Source organism: Mustela erminea, chromosome 2 (assembly GCF_009829155.1).
Source record: "Mustela erminea isolate mMusErm1 chromosome 2, mMusErm1.Pri, whole genome shotgun sequence".
NCBI lineage: Eukaryota > Metazoa > Chordata > Mammalia > Carnivora > Mustelidae > Mustela > Mustela erminea.
This window is the reverse complement of record NC_045615.1, coordinates 17,539,509-17,559,055: the sequence shown is the minus strand read 5'-3', so window position 1 is coordinate 17,559,055 and position 19,547 is coordinate 17,539,509. Positions and strand designations below refer to the sequence as shown.

The following is a 19,547-nucleotide window of genomic DNA, read 5'->3' as shown; positions in this document are numbered from 1 at the left end:
ACTTATTGATCTGTAATGGGGTTAGGGAAAGCAAAGTTATGAGCAAAAAATACATATAAATATCAACCAGTCTCCTGCACATGGTAGACAGTCAATATGCTAGTTCTCTTGGATAAAAGCCCTAGGAAAAAACTCCTTTTCTAGTCCAGAAGTTCTCAACCAATGCTGCCCATCAAAATCACATGAGGAACTTCAAAAAATATTGATGCCCAGTCCCCACATAATTTAATTGGTCTGGGGTGAGGCCTGGGTATGCTATTATTTTTTATAAACTCTCTTAGTGATTTTAACATGAATGCAAAGTTGAATACTGCTGATCTAGCTAGGGAAGGCTTTTTCATCTCTCTGAAATCAAGGTGTATGTGTACGTGTTTATGTGTATGTGTGTGTGTGTCTAGCACACAAAGCAAAATGTGAAAACATGAGATCAAGAGAAAAACAACTGCAGGCCATAACTGACACTGATGAGCGCTGGCAACACACTTGGCTGACTTCTTAGATTCTATTTTTAATGCCAAATCCACACTGGTTATATAACATTGGGGCTAAAAGTTTTACATAACAAGTCCCTTTGAATCTGTAAAACTCAGGTTGTTGATTTTATAAAAATCTTTATTTCATTTCTTTAAAAATTAGTTCTATTGTGATTTCTTTTTATAAAGGGAAGCTGCAGTTTCTTTACAAGATTTTTTTTTAAAAGCCCTGTTTATTTTAAATCCTCCATTCATTCTGAGATTCACTCACTCCTATGAAGAACTCTGTAAGAAAATTAACTTAGTAATATCAAAAAAGGCTAATACTATAATGGTACGTAATAGTTTGGTAAGTGCTTAAGATTGTATATATGGAGCAACATATATTTTAGATTTATTTTTTTAAGCTTGAGATAATTTTTAATTTAAATTTGCTAGCTGTTGCACTTTAAGCTCTCAGATTACATTATCCAAGGTTTAGCCTTACTCCCTCAGATGACCACATTACTGAGTTGTTAATAAAAGTCAGTTAACGCTTCTCTCTATGCTTTTATAAAATGTGAATGATTTATCCTTCTTTACTTCACAATAGTTTTAGAAATCTAAACTCATTAGAAAAAAGCCAAGGATGAAAGGATTTAGAAAGCATAGCATTCATACAAGAGAAGATACTATACATAAAGGTATGGTATTTTCTCTGAACAGTCACTTAAAAATCTCTCCTTGTATAGTGTATATTATGTGAAGTGCACAATCACAGGAAAAAGATATACTGAGAATTAAGAACTGGAACAAAGTATACAACATTAAAATGGTGATTTCCATTAACATCTGTGTACTGCACAGACTATGACAATTTTGTTTTTCTTCAACTGTGGTGCACACATAAGAAGCATTCAACCCCTTCTTCTTAGAAGGTAGCAGAAGTTTTTAAAGGGGTAGTATATGAAAAGATAACTGTTTTTGTAAATAACATGACCATAAAAGGAATAGAACTAACTGAGAAGAAATACTACAGATTTCGGCTTAAAACTTTAGTTTTGGAATATTTTTTGTTCTTTCTAGATTTCAGCTAATACTAGGCTTTTTTGAACCTGTTATAAGGATCCCCAATACCTCTACACATTATGAGGAATCTTTATTTTTACATCCAAAGGATTCTTCTGGAGTTTTAAGGTATGGAGACCAAAGTTAGGGATCTCAAGCCCAATGCTGCTCTATCTCTGATTATTCAGCGGGAAGAGAGGTGGTGGGAAGAAGCTAGAACAAAGAATGAATTAGATTCCGTTCTCCAACTTGAGCTATGTAAATGTCATGAGGCAGAGCTGCATAGGCACCTGCTTAGTGAATGGATTACAAGGGCTTGCATGACTGACCACATTACACACATTTTCTTCTTTGCCTATCTCTCTGAAGAAAAAAATCTATTTTTCTCAATGTGTCAATAAAGATCTTTGAAAGGAACAGACTTAGATTTCCGGTTTTTCATTTTTGTTGGCGGTGTGGTGTAATGTGCTCTTTTAAGCAGCACTGAGCAGCTTCATTTGAACTGATTACCTTGGAATGAACTAAAACAGCAATAATATTCTGGCCGAGTCAGACCTTATAAAATTTGCAAGAGGCAGAGGAAAGCACAAGGGTTAGGAATGTAAGAAATGGAGCCTCTGGTTATTCTGGTTTCAAGTTTCAAGTTCATTTACATAGATATAAATACTTTAAATTCAGCAAATGATTAATGTTATTACAGTTTTAATCTGAAAAGGAAATCCTTAATTTCAAGTTTTTGCTACTGGTATGAAATTATCATCTGAATAGTCCCAGTATTATTCCATCTTTTTATCATTTTGAAAACTCAGTATGTATCACCTTGACAGACAAAATCCTTGAATGATTTGGTATTCATAGATAAAACCACGTGTAGGTCGGTCTTTAAGAAAGTTCCCAGGGGCAGCTGAGCCCAATATGAATGTACCAAGAATTAAATAACTTCACCAATTTCAGTAAATGCTAACACTAATATAATCTGATAATAAATCATTAATTAGCCAGTGGGTAACTGAACACATAGAGTATCTCCGGAATACACTATTAAGACAAGAGGAAGCGCACAGGAAAAGACAGCATGATAAAAATTTGTGTTTCATTCATTTATAGAAAAGACAAATCTCAATCAATTCTGCAAAGAATTTCCAGTTCTAATCCAACCAGTTTTCCTAATTTTCCTGGTGACTGGAAACAAGTTAGGAGTGGGATACAGTGGAATGAAGATGAGGAATTCTGTTTTTAACAGAATTAAAAGGTTAGGAAAAAGATAAACTCCAAATCACCAAAGAACACCCTTTCCTTTAAGTGTTTTCAAAATAAATATGAGATAGATTTTAGAACAATGTACAACCATGGATAAGTTAAAAGTTTTAGGGAAAGGGAAAACTGGGATAACTATAGAATACATATAATCAAGACCCAGGAGAACTGACTTGTTTTTCATTCTCTGGTAAAAGAAAATGCAGGATGGTAGGGTCTTACATTTCAACATTTTATATGAAACTATGAAATAGAAACAACTGTGCAAAGCACAAGATTCAAATGAAAGAAAAATCCCAAATGTCCAACTCTAAGAATATGCAATTGATGTTTAATAATCAGAGGATTAAGTAACAAAATCAAAAGATTTTTTACTTGCCTAGATTCATTCCCTCTGAATTCTTCTATGATTTAAAAATAATCTATCATACTTATTGATTTAGAACCATCAGATTTTACTTCAGGAATATCTAATATCTTTCAAAAAGTTATAATTTTAATGTTAGCACAAAAAATTACTTTCTAACATTTCATTTTTAAAAACTTTTCTGCAGCCAAAGATTCCTATTTTTTAATTACAGTACTGCAAGGCACATACAGAACTCACCTTCTTCAAAACACACAGAAGATATACTCCCTGAAATAGAATTTAAAAATCCTTAAACAATTAGAAATACTACAAAGTTAGCAATTTTTAGGTAAAAATGTTGTTCCTACAGGATCATGCACCTTTCTTAAAATCAGTTCAGCATATATGTATAAATAATCCTTTTTTTAAAACATTTATACTTGAAATGCAGATACAGTGATGCTGAAGACAGCACTAAACAAAAACCTGAAAAGTACTATAGCTTGATAAATTTTATGTTATTGCCTTCATTAGAGACTGTATTATCTTTAGCATTTTAAAAGATTTGAATTTAATAATGGGGTACTATGCATGAAATAAAGGATTTTTTCTTTCTTTTTAAACAATATTTCCATTATTTGTAGCATCAATTCTTTTATAAAAGATGCTAAATGAATCATATTTTTTTGTTAAGTACAACTGAGAATGAGTCCATTTAAATGCCTTTGCTAAATTTAATGCAGCTTAATTAGGGACCGGGTACATATTTTCCTCTGAAAATTTTTGGTCAAGCATGTCTAACCATGAAAGCAAAATGGAATTTTAAGAGGTAGATTTTTTTTTTCCCATGATGCACTTGTTAATAAAGGTATTGTCAAGAAAAATCAAAACAAGCACTGAGTGTGTTTTCTTAAAGTATAAGGGTCTAATGAAAAGAAAAATAAAAGATAGGTATGATATTTGTTAACAGTCATAGTATTAGATTTTTGTGACCAGTGCATTTTGGATTCTCTCAGGATCAAAATACGAGTCTGCCAACTGTATTAAATCCTCCTCCACCCCCTCCACCAGTTGGTCCACAGCTTCCTGGTGGGTCATTGTCATCAAATCCATTGGGCCGAAATGAACAGGAGGCAGATGCAGCTTGTAGGGCCCGGGCTCGAGCATTCAACTCTTGTTCCTAAAATTAAAAAGAATTTTTATAACGTTAAGATCTTAAATACAATGGATGTATAAATATTTTAAAACTGACTTAATTCTTAATAAGCATCCATCAATCTCAGTAATTTAAAAAGTATTGACTATACTAATCCTTACCAAATATTACTAAATAAAGTACATAATCACAGATGGAACAAGTAAGACAGAGAACAAAATCCTGGTGTAACTCTACAGAATGACAAACCCTATGGCTTGTTCTGTTTCAATACTTCAGTCTGCAGAAGAGAAAACTGAAGCCCCACATCCTAAAATTCCTCTACAGGAATTCTATAGTTCTTGTAAATACTCACCAATACACATAGGAATAGATTTCCTTGCTAATATACAGAATGTAGATATTTAAAAGTTACAACAATGGATTATCTACTCTTTATTAAGTGGGGCTATTTTGTATGTGGGTGATACAGTAAAAGGTATAAATAATGAAAGAAGACTGAATGTTAGCTACCCTTTCCTTAGAATATTTCTCAGTAAATAAAGGTAGAATTTCAATAACATTGCTAAGGAAAATGGAACCTTACCGTATTACTTATAACATTTTCCCTACCAGATTATCAGAACTTTTATGAGGAACCAGTTATACTGGTCTATGTGCCAGACACATATTAGGTGTTCAATAAATATTAATGATCTCAGATTAGAACACTTTATTTATTTATAGAATTTATTTATAAATATTTTTAGGATTTACAAATATAAATATAGAATTTATATATTTATAATTTATATTTATAAATTATATATATGTTATAATTATATATAATTATTTATAATTTATATATGTTATATATTATATATATTATTTGTACTTATATATATAATTTATATTTATGTGACCTTAGATAAGAAATTCTTGTAACAGAATGGCCTCATTAACCAGTCACAGGAAGGATTTAGAAAGGTTTTTAAAACTTAATTTATAAGATACTTCTCAAAAACTTTTTAAATTACTGTACTGGTTCCTTTGTATAATGTTTTTTTAAGACATAATCTATTATTTAGTCTGTAGAATTAAAGAAAAAATCAAAATAGAAACTAAAATTTTCAATATTACTGATAGAAAATAAAAGCTATAGGTATGTATATAAGAAACAGACACAAAAATAAGAAACAAAATCCTCATTGCGCTAGCTCTATAACCTGTTAAACTATCCAAACAAGCAATGAAAATGACTCTAAGATCTGGTTTCAGATATAGATCATGTTCCCTAATGAAATAAATAAAACTGAATATGCAAGGTAGAGTTCAAGAAGTTCTGCTCCCAAAAGATAGGCCAGATTTTGTTACAAAGTAATTCCCCCCCAGAAGCAGTGTTAAAGGACACACACAATACAAATTTAACCCCATTGCTTCTGAGATGCATGAGAGCTACATTGTATTTCAAAACAGCTTCCTAAGGAAGGAATATTCCTTTTTTGCTTTTTATATACTTATAAAAATATATGGCTGACAGAGAAAAATGTATGATATCCTGTTTTCAGAAGCTTAATGGACTGAAGCAGGGAAAACTGCTTCTCATTTTACTTCTTTTAGCACAGTGAGAGCACTGTGTAGAATGCTAAAAATTATGATTCTCAGAGTGTATATTTTATATTCCAATTTTATATCAAGTATTAAAATTAATTCTTAGTTCAGTAATGGACTATAGGCCTGGAGTTATTGTTGCTTTGGGACAAATAACTTTCAGTATATTTAGATCTCTCATTTAAGTAAATATGTTAACATTAAACTAATCCATCTTTTATTTTTCTTCAAACTACACAGATATATTATGTATACTCTTTTGTATGTATAATAAAGAAAAATATTAAGACACTAAATTACCACCTCCTCCAAAGAAACAAAGGAAAGAAACCAAAAATAAAGGACAGAAGGTCTGTCTGTAGTTGATGCGGGACACGTGGAGATAGGTGGTGATATCACTTCACAGTGTGGTGCTGGTGCTACTCACACATTTTTCTCGCTGGATCCTAACTAAAAGCATAATTTTTGGAGTGTAGACACTAAAATAATAGAGACATTCTTTATGCAAGTTGGATCTAAGGGAAAGAAATAAAAGAAGAAAAAGACCTTCCCAAAATTTACTTCGAGATCCACCATCTGCACTGCTATGTGTCAGGCTATGATACACAGTTATGATACTGCTATCCTATGTGTCAGGTATGATACAAAGCAGAAAATGGTTTGGTCACATAGGATTTTTTGCCCACTTATCAAAATCACTAGTCTCATCAGCACCAGAAAGAGCAAGAGTTTTTCTCCAACACATGTCAATCTAGATGTGATTTTAGTAAAATTTAAAAATGGAATCCCCCCAAATTATACAAGATGAATTTCCAATGTAATTATGAAGAATTAAAAAAGAAAGTAGCTACCCTGATATGTACTATGATGGTAAATTCATTTGGAGTACTACTCAAGAGCAAAGGAACTCAAAATATTCACTCTGCATTCTACTAAGACTTAGTTAAGTTTTTGCAGTTGTTTTATAAATAGGTATAAAGCTATACCTTAAAACTAAAGTTGTATTCTTGACATAGCAATCTATTTTAAAGCATTATTACTACGAAATGAGCAAAAATTTTGAACTATGCCTCAAAAATATAAAAAAATGAAAATAAGAAAAAATATATGCCCTGTATTCAAAAAAGTACAAGTCTCTTAATACTAACTTAAAATACCACAATGATTCAGTTAAATAGTATGAGAACCATCACAATTCAAATTTCATCATAAATCAATTACATTATTGAATTTAAAAGTAAATAATACAAAGTATAAATGTATTTAAATTTTTAAGAGTTGAGTATTTATTATCATAATTCGCTTTAAAAAGGTAGTTTGATAATAAGCTTTAGGAGCCTGTCTTAATGCAGGTTCATAAACATCTTAATGTAAACAGACACATAGACCAGAAGAACAGAGTAGAGAGCCCAGATACGGACCCGCAACTCTATGGTCAACTAATCTTTGACAAAGCAGGAAAAAATATCCAGTGAAAAAAAGACAGTCTCTTCAATAAATGGTGCTGGGAAAATTGGACAGCTATGTATAGAAGAATGAAATTCGACCATTCTCTTATACCATATACAAAGATAAACTCGAAATGGATAAAAGACCTCAAAATGAGGCAGGAATCTATCAAAATCCTAGAGGAGAACACAGGCAGTAGCCTCTTTGACATTGGCCAGAGCAACTTCTTTTAAGACATGTCTCCAAAGGCAAAGGAAACAAAAGCAAAAATGAACTTTTGGGACTTTAAGATCAAAAGCTTCTGCACAGCAAAGAGTCAACAAAACAAAGAGGCAACCCATGGAATAGAAGATATTCACAAATGACACTACATACAAAGGGCTGATATCCAAGATCTATAAAGAACTCCTCAAACTCAATACATACAAAACAGATAATAATGTCAAAAAATGGGCAGAAGACATGAACGGACACTTCTCCAAAGAAGACATACAAATGGCTAACAGACACATGAAAAAATGTTCATCATCATTAGCCATCAGGGAGATTAAAATCAAAACCACACTGAGATACCACCTTACACCAGCTAGAATGGCCAAAATCAACAAGACAGTAAACAAGTGCTGGAGAGGATGTAGAGAAAGGGGAACCCTCTTACACTGTTGGTGGGAATGCAAATTGGTGCAGCCACTTTGGAAACCAGTGTGGAGATTCCTTAAGAAATTAAAAATAGAGCTACCCTATGACCTTGCAATTGCACTCCTGGGTATTTACCCCAAAGATACTGATGTAGTGAAAAGAAGGGCCATCTGTACCCCAATGTTCACAGCAGCAATGGCCAGAGTTGCCAAACTGGAAAGAACCAAGATGCACTTCAATGGATGAATGGATAAAGAAGATATGGTCCATATATACAATGGAGTATTATGCCTCCATCAGAAAGGATGAATACCCAACTTTTGTATCCCATGACGGGACTGGAGGAGATTATGCTGAATGAAGTAAGTCAAGCAGAGAGAGTCAATTATATGGTTTCACTTACTCATGGAGCATAAGGAATAACACGGAAGACACTGGGAGGAGAGAAGTGAGTTGGGGGAAATCGGAGGGGGAGACAAACCATGAGAGACTGTGGACTCTGAGAAACAAACTGAGGGTTTTGGAGGGGAGGGGGTTGGGGGTTGGGTAAACCTGGTGCTAGGTATTAAGGAGGGCACTTATTGCATGGAGCACTGGGTGTGGTGCATAAACAATGAATCTTGAACACTGAAAAATAAAATAAAATAAATCAGTTGAAAAAAAAATAAAGCAAAAAGGAAACAGAAAAATAAAAAAATAAAATTTGGCAATATCTTTTAAATTACATTAACTTGCCAATCTGAGACTTCAGATGGAATTTAGAAAAACTGCAGACACTGAAAAACTGAATTAACAAAGTACATAATGCTTTCCTTTATAGTGACAATGGGCCTTAAAACAATAATGAAAAGAATGGCTTATCACACCCAGATATTGTAAATACTATAATGGGGGAAATAGTTAAGACAGAGAAAATCATTTGGAGGTAGGCTATAATGAAATAGTTATGGTTACAAGAGCTTTTGGCAATCCAATCACAGAAAGAGAGTAGTAGGTTCCTCATCTTTTTAAAATCTATGTCTCTATCCTTGGATAAAGATACTATTTTACCCATCATTGAAATATAATCTGCATACTTCCACAAGTCAAGATTATACTGGGCCTTATTTTATGTATCTTATATCACAGAAAATTTCTATTTCAACCTAACCCTCTTGCCCTTACTCCTCCTTTTAATCTCCAAGAATCATGACAATTAATATCAGTGCTTATGGAATATCTAGCAAGAAGGATAAGATTGAATACATCCTGTTAACTTAATCATAAGTCTTCTGACTGAAAGTCAGAATTTTTGGTGGTGAATCAGGCTTAATAGTATTTCTAATTTTTTTTTCTGTAACTCCAGGACATTGCCAAACTAATAATGTATCATGTATCATTGAGTATTTTATAACATGGCAAATTTGAAAATTTTTGAGAAAAATCAAGTTCTAAAAATCAGTACTCTAATGACCCATTTCTTCTCTTAATTTGTATTTTTCAGCTTTGTGATTTTCAAACACCAAATTTTTAGAACTTACATAAACTCATAAAATCACTTGGACTACACAGTTAATACACCTACAGTTTCACTAATAATTTAGTGTTAATCCTTATGCTATTAGCAAGTTAGCAGGTTTCAGAGAAAAATACTTGTAGCCAAGATCTTTATTAACTTTTAAATAATAAAATCACTAACTCCTTGCAAAAGTGTAGTTGTAAGTAAATTCAGGTCATATGAAACCTTTGTTCCATGGCTTTTATTTAGTAATTGTTCTATTAGTTCTCTGGTTTTATTGCTCAGGGCCTTAAAGAACACAATTATGTGCTTTTGTTTTTGTTTTTTGTTTTTTTTACATATTCTATCTTTTATCTTATCTACCTGAATGTTAATAAGTGCCCTTAAAACACCTGTCAAATAGTGTAGAATGAAATAAACACCAGATTCAGCAGCTGTTTCCTCTGGTAGGTGGGATTAAAGAGGAGAGGGAAGATACTTCCATTTTACTAAGCTTCCTGTATTTCTGTACTGAATGACTGTATAATGAGCACATCTTTTGTAATTAAAAACAAGTGAGGTCTTTTAAACTGCATTTAACTCCAACTTTTCATTGCTAATTCATAGCATTAGAAAGTAATGGCTTTCTATATATATAGAAGTATATATAGAAATATATATAGTATATATATATACAGTATATAGGCTGATTTCTATATAAACCCAGACCCAAATTTCAGAACTGCCACTGTAAATTCCTTGAAAATGCAGAAGTTGGATTTCAAAATTAGGATACTCATTTAACCACCGTTAAACCAATTGTTTAAATATTTTCCACAGATTAAGTTTCTATATCCAACTTACCTGTAAATATAGTTTATTGTCTTTTGTTATAGCATCCATAAGTTCTTTCTGTAGAGGTGGGTCTCCATTTACCCAGAGTCCACTGGTTGAACTGTTACCACTTAAACCATTAGTGCTATTCTGTTTTTTATACAAAAGCACATAAGCTGTGTCCTTTGGAAACCTACTCGTAATTTTCTGGACTGACTGAAATGAAGTAAATGTCACTCTGCTGTCATTAAATAAAAACCATTCTTTTGACATTTCCTTATTCTCTAAATCCTGTTCAATAACTGCACTGGGACTATTTCTCTCTAGGAAATGACTTTGGGAGGATGCTAATGCCAGAGTCTCAGACTGATGGCACATCTGGTATGAGGACTCTGTACCTGTGATGTTTCTAGCATAAGAATAGTAATGCCCACTTTCAGAGGATATACCAGAGTGAACAACAACAGAACTTAATAGATATGGCACCAATCTGGAGCAGCAAGTTTCTTCAGTTCCAGAAGGCTTTAATTTTTTAGCTAGGTTCTCACTAACATCAGTGAAGTCAACATCTATAGACCAACTTTCTGACAATGAAGAGAAAGAAGTAGTTCTTTTAACTGGCAACTCCAAAACCAGTGGCAGTGACACGTTGTCTAAAATCTTTCTTCTCACATGATACTTTTGATCATATGAAAATCTCAGGAGAGTAAGAATAAGGTACTCAGGCTCCTCCGTGATTTGCATAGTTTTCTCAGCATTCTGCAAAGAGGCACAGTTTTCACAATAATACTGGTTGTCGCCAGTAAGAATCTCTGGAGCCAAAAAATAATTTAGTAAGTCAGTTACTGAAGGTGTGCTTCCACCTCCTGGTTTCTGAGGTACATCTTTATTAACAAGAATTGTGCTAGATTCACTGGGGACACAAGTGTTTTCAGTACAGCAAAACTCATCAGAAGGACTGCCTAACATTCTTTCATTCATAGCTGAGTCACAAACAAAGGCAGCTGTTGCTGGATTATAAACTCCTGGTTCTTCTGAAGGACCAGGTACACTGGCTTGCATTAGGCCACCATCTTGTGTACTGGCTGATGATGCTGGATCTTGAAAAGACAAGTTTTCGACAGAAGAGGAAGGACAAAAGGCCAGTGAAAGATCGGTAAAGGCTTCCACTTTTTGTGAGGTACTCCTGCAGTTCAAACAACATATATGAGTTCGTAGTTTTCCTCCAAACATTTTTTCTATTAAAGTCTTCTCACCATCACTTGTACAAGGGCTCTCTGCTAGTACAGCTGCCTTACTGGCTACTTCCTGTAAAGAAGTTTCATTGCACCCCAGACTTTCAGATGGCTTGTGTGAGGACTGAACTTTCAAGATCTTTTCTTCTTCATGTAGCCTGCAGGAGAGTATATATCATTATATTGCTGCTTCACTTATGTTTCAATATCATTGCTATTTAAAAATATTGGGGCTTAGGGGCGCCTGGGTAGCTCAGTGGGTTAAGTCTCTGCCTCAGCTCAGGTCATGGTCTCAGGGTCCTGGGATTGAGCCCAGCATCTGGCTCTTTGCTTGGTGTGGAGCCTGCTTCCCCACCTCCTCCCACCCCCCACCTGCCTCTCTACCTTCTTGTGATCTCTGTCTGTCAAATAAATAAATAAATAAATAAAATCTTTTAAAAAAATTGGTGGCTTATATAAATAGCCAAATTATTTTTTAATCAAATATAATAACTTAAAAAATCAAGTTTTTCCTCTTTTAATCCAGAGGAATATTGAACAATTTAAGAATGTAGATTAAAAGTTAGGGGCTATCACTACCTTATAGTCTCATTCTTTCTTCATACTGCTATTTTATAGCACTTATTACATGATAGTAAATGATATATGTCCACTAATTATCTTCTATATCTTTGTCTGCCTGACATCTCATAGAAAGCCTGGTACAAAGAAACCGCTCAACATGTCCTTGGCAATCAGCTAATCAGCACATGTTAAGTTCAACTAACTTTATACTAGTCATTCATGTAATAGAAGGAAGGCAATGATCTGGAGAAGAAGATAGAGGTTTTATTAACTAAGTGGTAAGGATACAACAAAATACACCAAACTCATCTAATTATATACTGATCTAAAGGAGCAACTATTAAATTTTTGGTCTCCAGATCCCTTTATACTCTTAAAAGGAACTGAGGAAAATTGAGGAACCCAACAGCTTCCATTCATGTCGTTATGCCCATCAATATTTACTGTATTCAAAAACTGAGAATAAAAGTAATAAAATAATACATTTGAAAATAATAAACCCATTATGTGTTAATACTCATTATGAAAAAGTTGTATTTTCTAAACCCACAAGATTTAGTGAGAAGAATGGCACTGTTTTACATTTTGCAAATATTTCAAGTATCTGGCTTAATAGAAGACAGCTGGATCCTCATAGCTGCTCTGCATTTAATCTATTGTGATATGTTGCTCTGGATGAAACATATGAAGAAAATCTGGCTCAATTACATATACACAGATATACAGTTAGAAAAGGGAAGACCCCTGAGAATGTTTTTGGAACCCGCAGGGGGTCTTTGTACCACACTCTAAGAACAGCTGGTCCAAAGTAAGAAAATCGAAGAAAGAAGCCAAATTAAAAACAAAAGAACACTTAAATATATACAGTAAATGCAAGGTATTTTAAAGATTAACATTTGAAATATGTTTTTAAAGGCAAAAACAATATGCCACAGAAATAATCTGTTATGAAAGAAAACAATTCAAATCATAACTTTCAAATACTTTTTACCTGTCTAGCAGAAACCTGAGGTATTCAGAACAGTCTTGTTGTGATCTGGGGGTAAACCATGGAGGTCTAGAAGCCTCAAAGAATACCCGAGGTGCATATGCTTCTCTCTTGATATCAGTAGAGAAAATACAAGGAAGTGATTCTCATACCATGAATCAAATAACTAAAATCTTAATATACAATGTTTAATAAAGATCAATTAAAATTATATTGCACTTAACACTACTACAAAGACCCAGAAATGGGGACAGATAAAATTAGAAATAAATTTAGGTAATCTTCAGTCATAACTTCTCATTCTGCAGATAAGAATTAATATCTAAAGAAACATGTGACTTGCCCAAGGTTTTACAGTTAAAATAGTACCAGAGGGAATCCAGGTCTCTCAAACACTTAATATAATGCTACTGGCATTATCTCTCTTACAGTCACATGCTTGCATCCAAATTTTTTGTAAAACCAAATCTGAAAAAGACATGCTAATGAATACATATTTTGGATAAAATAATAAGGGGAGTACCATATAGGGCCACACATATCTACTTTAGGTGAAAATTTCCTTGACTAGGTACACATTTCATAAATGCACAGAATGTAAGTATACTGTTTAGGGTCCTTGCTGATCTTTTTTGGTGTGGTGGAGGTTTAGTGGAAGTGGATGCTCATTGACTTTGAAGCAATCTTGGCTCAAATCCTAGATTTTGCAACAACAAAAAGTAACTGAAAAGGCATCTGAAAACATGTGATTTAAACCTGAAAACTTAGAATTCTGACATTTTGAATATTTGTGGAATGTAACAGAGTCCTCAGTTGAAAAAATTTTTTATCAAAATGGGGTGTTGATAGCATTCTGAAGGAAGGAACTTCAACATACTAGTTAAGCATGAGTTCTAGCGTCATTTGTTTCATATCATACCCCAATTTGCCACTTGTCTGCATGACACTGAAAAGCAGGTAATATAAACCCAGTTTTTTCATCTGTAAAATGGGGATACTATCTTATTACTTCATAGATTCTTTCTGAGGATTGAGAAATAATACATGTAAACTACTTAGGATAGAATCTAGGCAAATTTAAATGCTTAATAAATGTTAGCTTCCTCAGTTGTAAGAAAAAAAGGCTTTTCAATTATATAGTGAAATCTATCAATCCAAAAAAATCCTTGCTGGCTTGCTATCAGACAAGGTCTCAACTATGACAGAACTTTTATTAGGTTCTCTGGTGAATTCCTGTCTTCTTTTCCTTGGGAGCATGGAACCCTCCTATAGTTTTTTTTTCTAACAGCTCTGATTCAGAAAGGTAATATAGTATATATAATGTCTTTATAGCTACCTATACACACATAGATATATATACATTTTATATAATATATGGTAAATACAGACTAGTGATAAAGCAAGTACAGAAATCAATTTACTAGGAAAATAATGTTTGGCAATTGGAGGGAAGAGATTTCATCTCCCTTGGTCCTGAGACGTTAAATTTAATTTGTGAACAGATTTTCTTCAGAAAAAGAACAATAAAATTATTTCTTTGAGTATACTAATACTTATAGGCCATCACTCATATGTTAATTTTTTTCATTTAAGAAGTTACACTGGGGCGCCTGGGTGGCTCAGTGGGTTAAGCCTCTGCCTTCGGCTCAGGTCATGATCTCAGGGTCCTGTGATCAAGTCCCACACTGGGCTCTCTGCTTGGCAGGGAGCCTGCTTCCTCCTCTCTCTCTCTTTCTGCCTGCCTCTCTGCCTACTTATGATCTCGCTCTGTCAAATAAATAAATAAAATCTTTAAAAAAAAGAAAAAAAGAAGTTATACTTGAGCTATTTCACAGCTTATATATAGGAAACAAGGCATTCTTATCAACTCAATCCCAGTAAAGCTATCTTCTCTTCTGATTCTCCCACCTACTCCTTTTACAGAAGTAAGACAGAGTAAAAGTAAGACAATCAGAGTAAAACCAGAAAAAAATAGTATACATTATTTATAAATGACATATATATTGTTCATATGTAGTACTCAAAACTTAAGAGTTCCTTGAGTGTAAGGATTGCCTTCCCCTTTGAATGTTTACCAGACTCCATACTGTCTCTCAATAAATGTCTTTATTTATTTAAGTAATTAATTAACATATAAAGTATTATTTGTTTCAGAGGTACAGGTCTGTGATTCATCAGTCTTAACAATTCAGTGTTCATCACAGCACATATCCTCCCCCAATGTCCATCAATAAATGTCTTTCAAATGAATGTTTACTATATGTGACTTTCTTGCCAGTAGCATAAATTCATTTCCTTGGATTAATTTGTGGACATAAAAGATCATCTTAAATCTTAAGCCTTAGAACTTAATGGATAAAGTTGTTAACCCATTAGGCTCTAGAGCTTAAAATTTTGGTCATAATAAGAATGAGAAGGTACATACATTAGAAATAGGAGATAAAAGCCAATGTGCCACAAAATTATTTTATTAATTATTATGAAAAATCTATCAATTTAGTATTATAAACTATTAGAGATGCATTTAAAAAGATGTTTTCATGAAGATGTTTATTTATTAGAGAAGAAATCGGAGTTTATCTATATTAGAAGAATGGGTCAGCATAATATTCATCTACAAGAATGGGAAACAGGAGGAAGAAATAAAAACTCAAAGCATATCCCAATTTTAGGCAGGATGTCTAGTACATCTAAGTGGATTTGTTATGCTGCGTCAAATACATATTATTTAAACAAGATTCATCAAGTTTGGTATAATGTGAAGTTTAAAGAATATTATCAATGAAGTTAACATATACATACTATACACACTAACACTCACCTGTGTATGAGCCAAAAAGGCAAAGAGATGCTGTAACTTTTTCATTAATGAATTGCACCCATTTAGATTTAAAGATAATACTTGTCTCCTGAAACTGACAGAGAATAAAACAGTGATTCTTGTATACATGTACATGCATATACACACATATTTTTTAAAAGCTAAAAGGAAATTAGTTCAAGAACTTATTACCTTCAAAGTAAAACATCACTCATCTGATGGCCCTTTACCTAGCAGAGTTACTACTTACAATGTCGTGAAGAAGGAAAGGAAGAATGACAATAAAATAGTTACTATGGGACCAGACAATGGCCTACGTGCTGTCACATATTATTACTATTTTCTGGATTAGCAAACAGAAATGGATTAAGCTATTAATTAGTAACTAAATAAGCAACTTTTAAATTCTTTCATACACCTGCATGAAATAAAATATATTGTCAACAAAACATACTATAACTTTAGAGTGCTTTATAGACTGTGGTACAAGTAAGGGATGGGAAAAGGATAAATTATTCAAACAAAAGAATAGGAACAATTCGATATCCATTTGGAAAAAAAAATGGAATTAAATAAAATTTTAAATTATTACAAATGTCACACAGGAGTAATGAGCTAATGTAAAATAAGAAAACTAGTGAAGTATTTAAAAGAAAAAAGATGGGGGAAATGTCGAGCGGGAAGCCTTCCTACGATTCAGACACTATAAATGAGAAATAGCAGATTTTACTGCGATGCCTGGGTGGCTTAGTGGGTTAAGCCTCTGCCTTCGGTTCAGGTCATATTCTCAGGGTCCTGAGATCAAATCCCGCATTGGGCTCTCTGATCAGCAGGGAGCCTGCTTCCCTCTCTCTCTCAGCCTGCCTCTCTGCCTACTTGTGATCTCTCTGTCAAATAAATAAAATCTTAAAAAAAATTACAAATGAAACACTCTATAAATCTGAATCACACCGACTGGAAGGGAGCATGTGATAAAGGATTATCATCCAGAGTATATATAAATCAGTATGCAAAAGAAAAAGACCCAATAGAAAGGTGCACAAAAGAAAGAACAGGTTATTCAGAAAACAAACACAAATGAACAAAGTAAAATATAGACAGAAAACTCTGTAATGGTCAGTAATATTACAAATTAAAGCAAAAAGACACTTTTGCCCCAATTAGAAAAAAATCTCAAAGACTAACTATATCAAGTACCACTAAAGGAATGGGGTCACAGGTATAATTATATATTAATATGTAAGTTCAAATGCTACAATCTTTCTGGAGAGCAACTGGCATACCTATTCAAAGCAAATCCTCTACATCTGCATATGGGCGGAGAGATGTTAATTATGAGCAAAACAATCTAATGTTCATCAACAGGAGTATGGTTACATAAAATATAGTACATCTATTTATTCAGAATGACAGTTCTGTCATTACCCTATCATGGGGATACTGCCAACATGAATCATTAAAAAATAAAAGTTCTAGGAAAAAACCATATAAATAAGATTATAAATATTTTTTAAAAACAATGCATTTGTTCTTGTTCTAAATAAAATCTTGTTAACTGTAAAAAAAATTATCTGAAACAATGCACACAAAACTGTTAACCAATTACTTTTATGAATGGGGATGTCTGATAAAAATATTTTTTATACCTGATTTTTATTTTACATACTTCTAAATTTATCTTTTTAAACCACAAAGAATTCACATATTACCAAGAAATAAAATATGTTATATGCCTATTTTTAGATAGTATAATTGGCTTATTCAATAAGATGGCTTTATGAATTGCTGTTGCCAGTTACACTTGCTTTGGGTTTCTGCTTTCACCATCATCTGGCTGGACTAGATGACATCTGGTGGTGAGATACAGATTTGAATTTAGTTTTATGCTTGTGTCTGAGTGTACACATTAAAAAAAAAAATTAATAATCTCAAATACAAACAAATAAAAAAAATAAAACACTGAGCCAAACAAAAAAACACTAGTGTTATAGCAGATTCTGGGGCCAGAAAATAAACTAAACCTAAGAATTCATCTTTTAGTTTATGATTCCTCTAGGGAAGCATAAAAACTTACAAAGGCATGGAACTCAATTTGTAAAGACCATTGGTCAAGTTCCATAAACACTCTACTGGCAATGAAGAGAAATATCCAACCATATTTTTGTCTTTAGGAAAAGTTTATCATTATTTTGTACTTTTACACACAGCACTCAAGTAGCTAACAGCCTCTGATTTCATATTTGCTTGGCTACAAAAAAAGAAAATTAATTTGAAAGCAAATCTGTAAGAGAACAAAGGAACATAAATGTTTACATATTTGTTCAGTATCTGCAACTTGTGGAGGGAAACAGAGCTTATGCTTCTTTCACAGTAACAGAGAAGTTATCAATCTGATAAACAGCAAAATAGCTATAAGCAGAAAAAACTAAACATAACTCCCTTAAAAGATATATAGGCTAAAAAAATACACTGTCTTATAGGACAATAATAAATTAGTACTTGAGGACACTTAAACTCTTTGGAATAAGCCCACTTAATGCTTCTGTTATACTAAGAAATATCCAGCCAGAATAATCAAAAGAGTCTCAATGCAATACACAATATAAATATAGAGCAGAATTAATATAAGTTAACATTTTAATAGCTCCTGAGCACTGACAGCAATTACATTTCTAAATAAGGCAATTATATACAAATATTAATATTTCTGCCATTTATAAGAAATAATGTCAAGACAATCCCATCATCTTACATTTCATCAGTATGCATCAATTTCTACAGTTAACAAAAAAGGTTCAAATTTAAACTTACTCTGTAGCCATAAACAATGCTTGTATAACACTGTTCATATAACATGTATTTCCTAGATTAATAAGACCAGTTTTCCCAGTTTCAGATTTTCCAGAAAGTCTAGACAAGCAAGAGGCCAAAGAATTGGATTGAGAAGTCCAGGCACTTTGACTGAGAATCAATTTGATCTTCTCTTCACTGGGCTTAGGAAAATCCTGTAGAACATCAAGAAGAGAAAAGCTTAAAAATAGAAACTATTTTTGTTATTAAATTAACATCATAAAGAAGATTCTTCCACTGACATTTAACTTTTCTTTTCCTCCACTAGTTTTGAAATCACCCCTAATACTTGACAAAATACTTGGCAAAAATAATTGTCTCTTAAAATAAATAACTACGTCCTAACAGTAGAGTTTATCAAGTGAAGAAATATTCAAGAACCAGGGATTCAAGTCACATTGGAACTATTTATGTTCCAATGTGCCAGCAAAATGTTTCAGAATAGAACTCTGAGACCAGAGAGTATACTGCAGTGCTACTCAAAGACATCAGAATGAGGACTTAAATTAGCATACAACTGAATAGCCTAGACAATTTGCTTTCAAATTTTCTAGTGAAAGTAAAAAATATCTCCTTTTCATTCACTACTACTATTTACTCAATATTAACCCTTAGAAATAAAAGCTCAAAGTAATCAGGATATGAAAAATGAAAGCACCTAAGCACAATGACTTCTGACTTCAAAAAATTAAACTCAATCTCATGTTTAACAATATAATTATTATAAGATATAGATTCTTTTATTTGCTCTATGATAATTGAGATATATTTATCTATTTATTTATTTATTCAAAAGATTTTTTTTTTTATTTGATAGA

General features: G+C 32.8%; 1 protein-coding gene across 1 annotated transcript in view; it reads right to left on the bottom strand.

Annotated features, from left to right (window-relative positions):
* Nucleotides 1-645: 645 nt before the first annotated feature.
* USP38 (ubiquitin specific peptidase 38) overlaps nt 646-19,547 on the bottom strand; it is a 36,853-nt gene continuing 17,951 nt past the window's right edge. The window contains exons 6-10 of the mRNA XM_032332380.1: nt 18,691-18,884; nt 15,880-15,973; nt 13,062-13,168; nt 10,302-11,664; nt 646-4,306 (exon numbers count right to left, since the gene is read on the bottom strand). Of these exons, the coding sequence (XP_032188271.1) occupies nt 4,145-4,306; nt 10,302-11,664; nt 13,062-13,168; nt 15,880-15,973; nt 18,691-18,884 (1,920 nt within the window). The 3' untranslated portion in view covers nt 646-4,144. The remainder of the gene's footprint in view (nt 4,307-10,301; nt 11,665-13,061; nt 13,169-15,879; nt 15,974-18,690; nt 18,885-19,547) is intronic.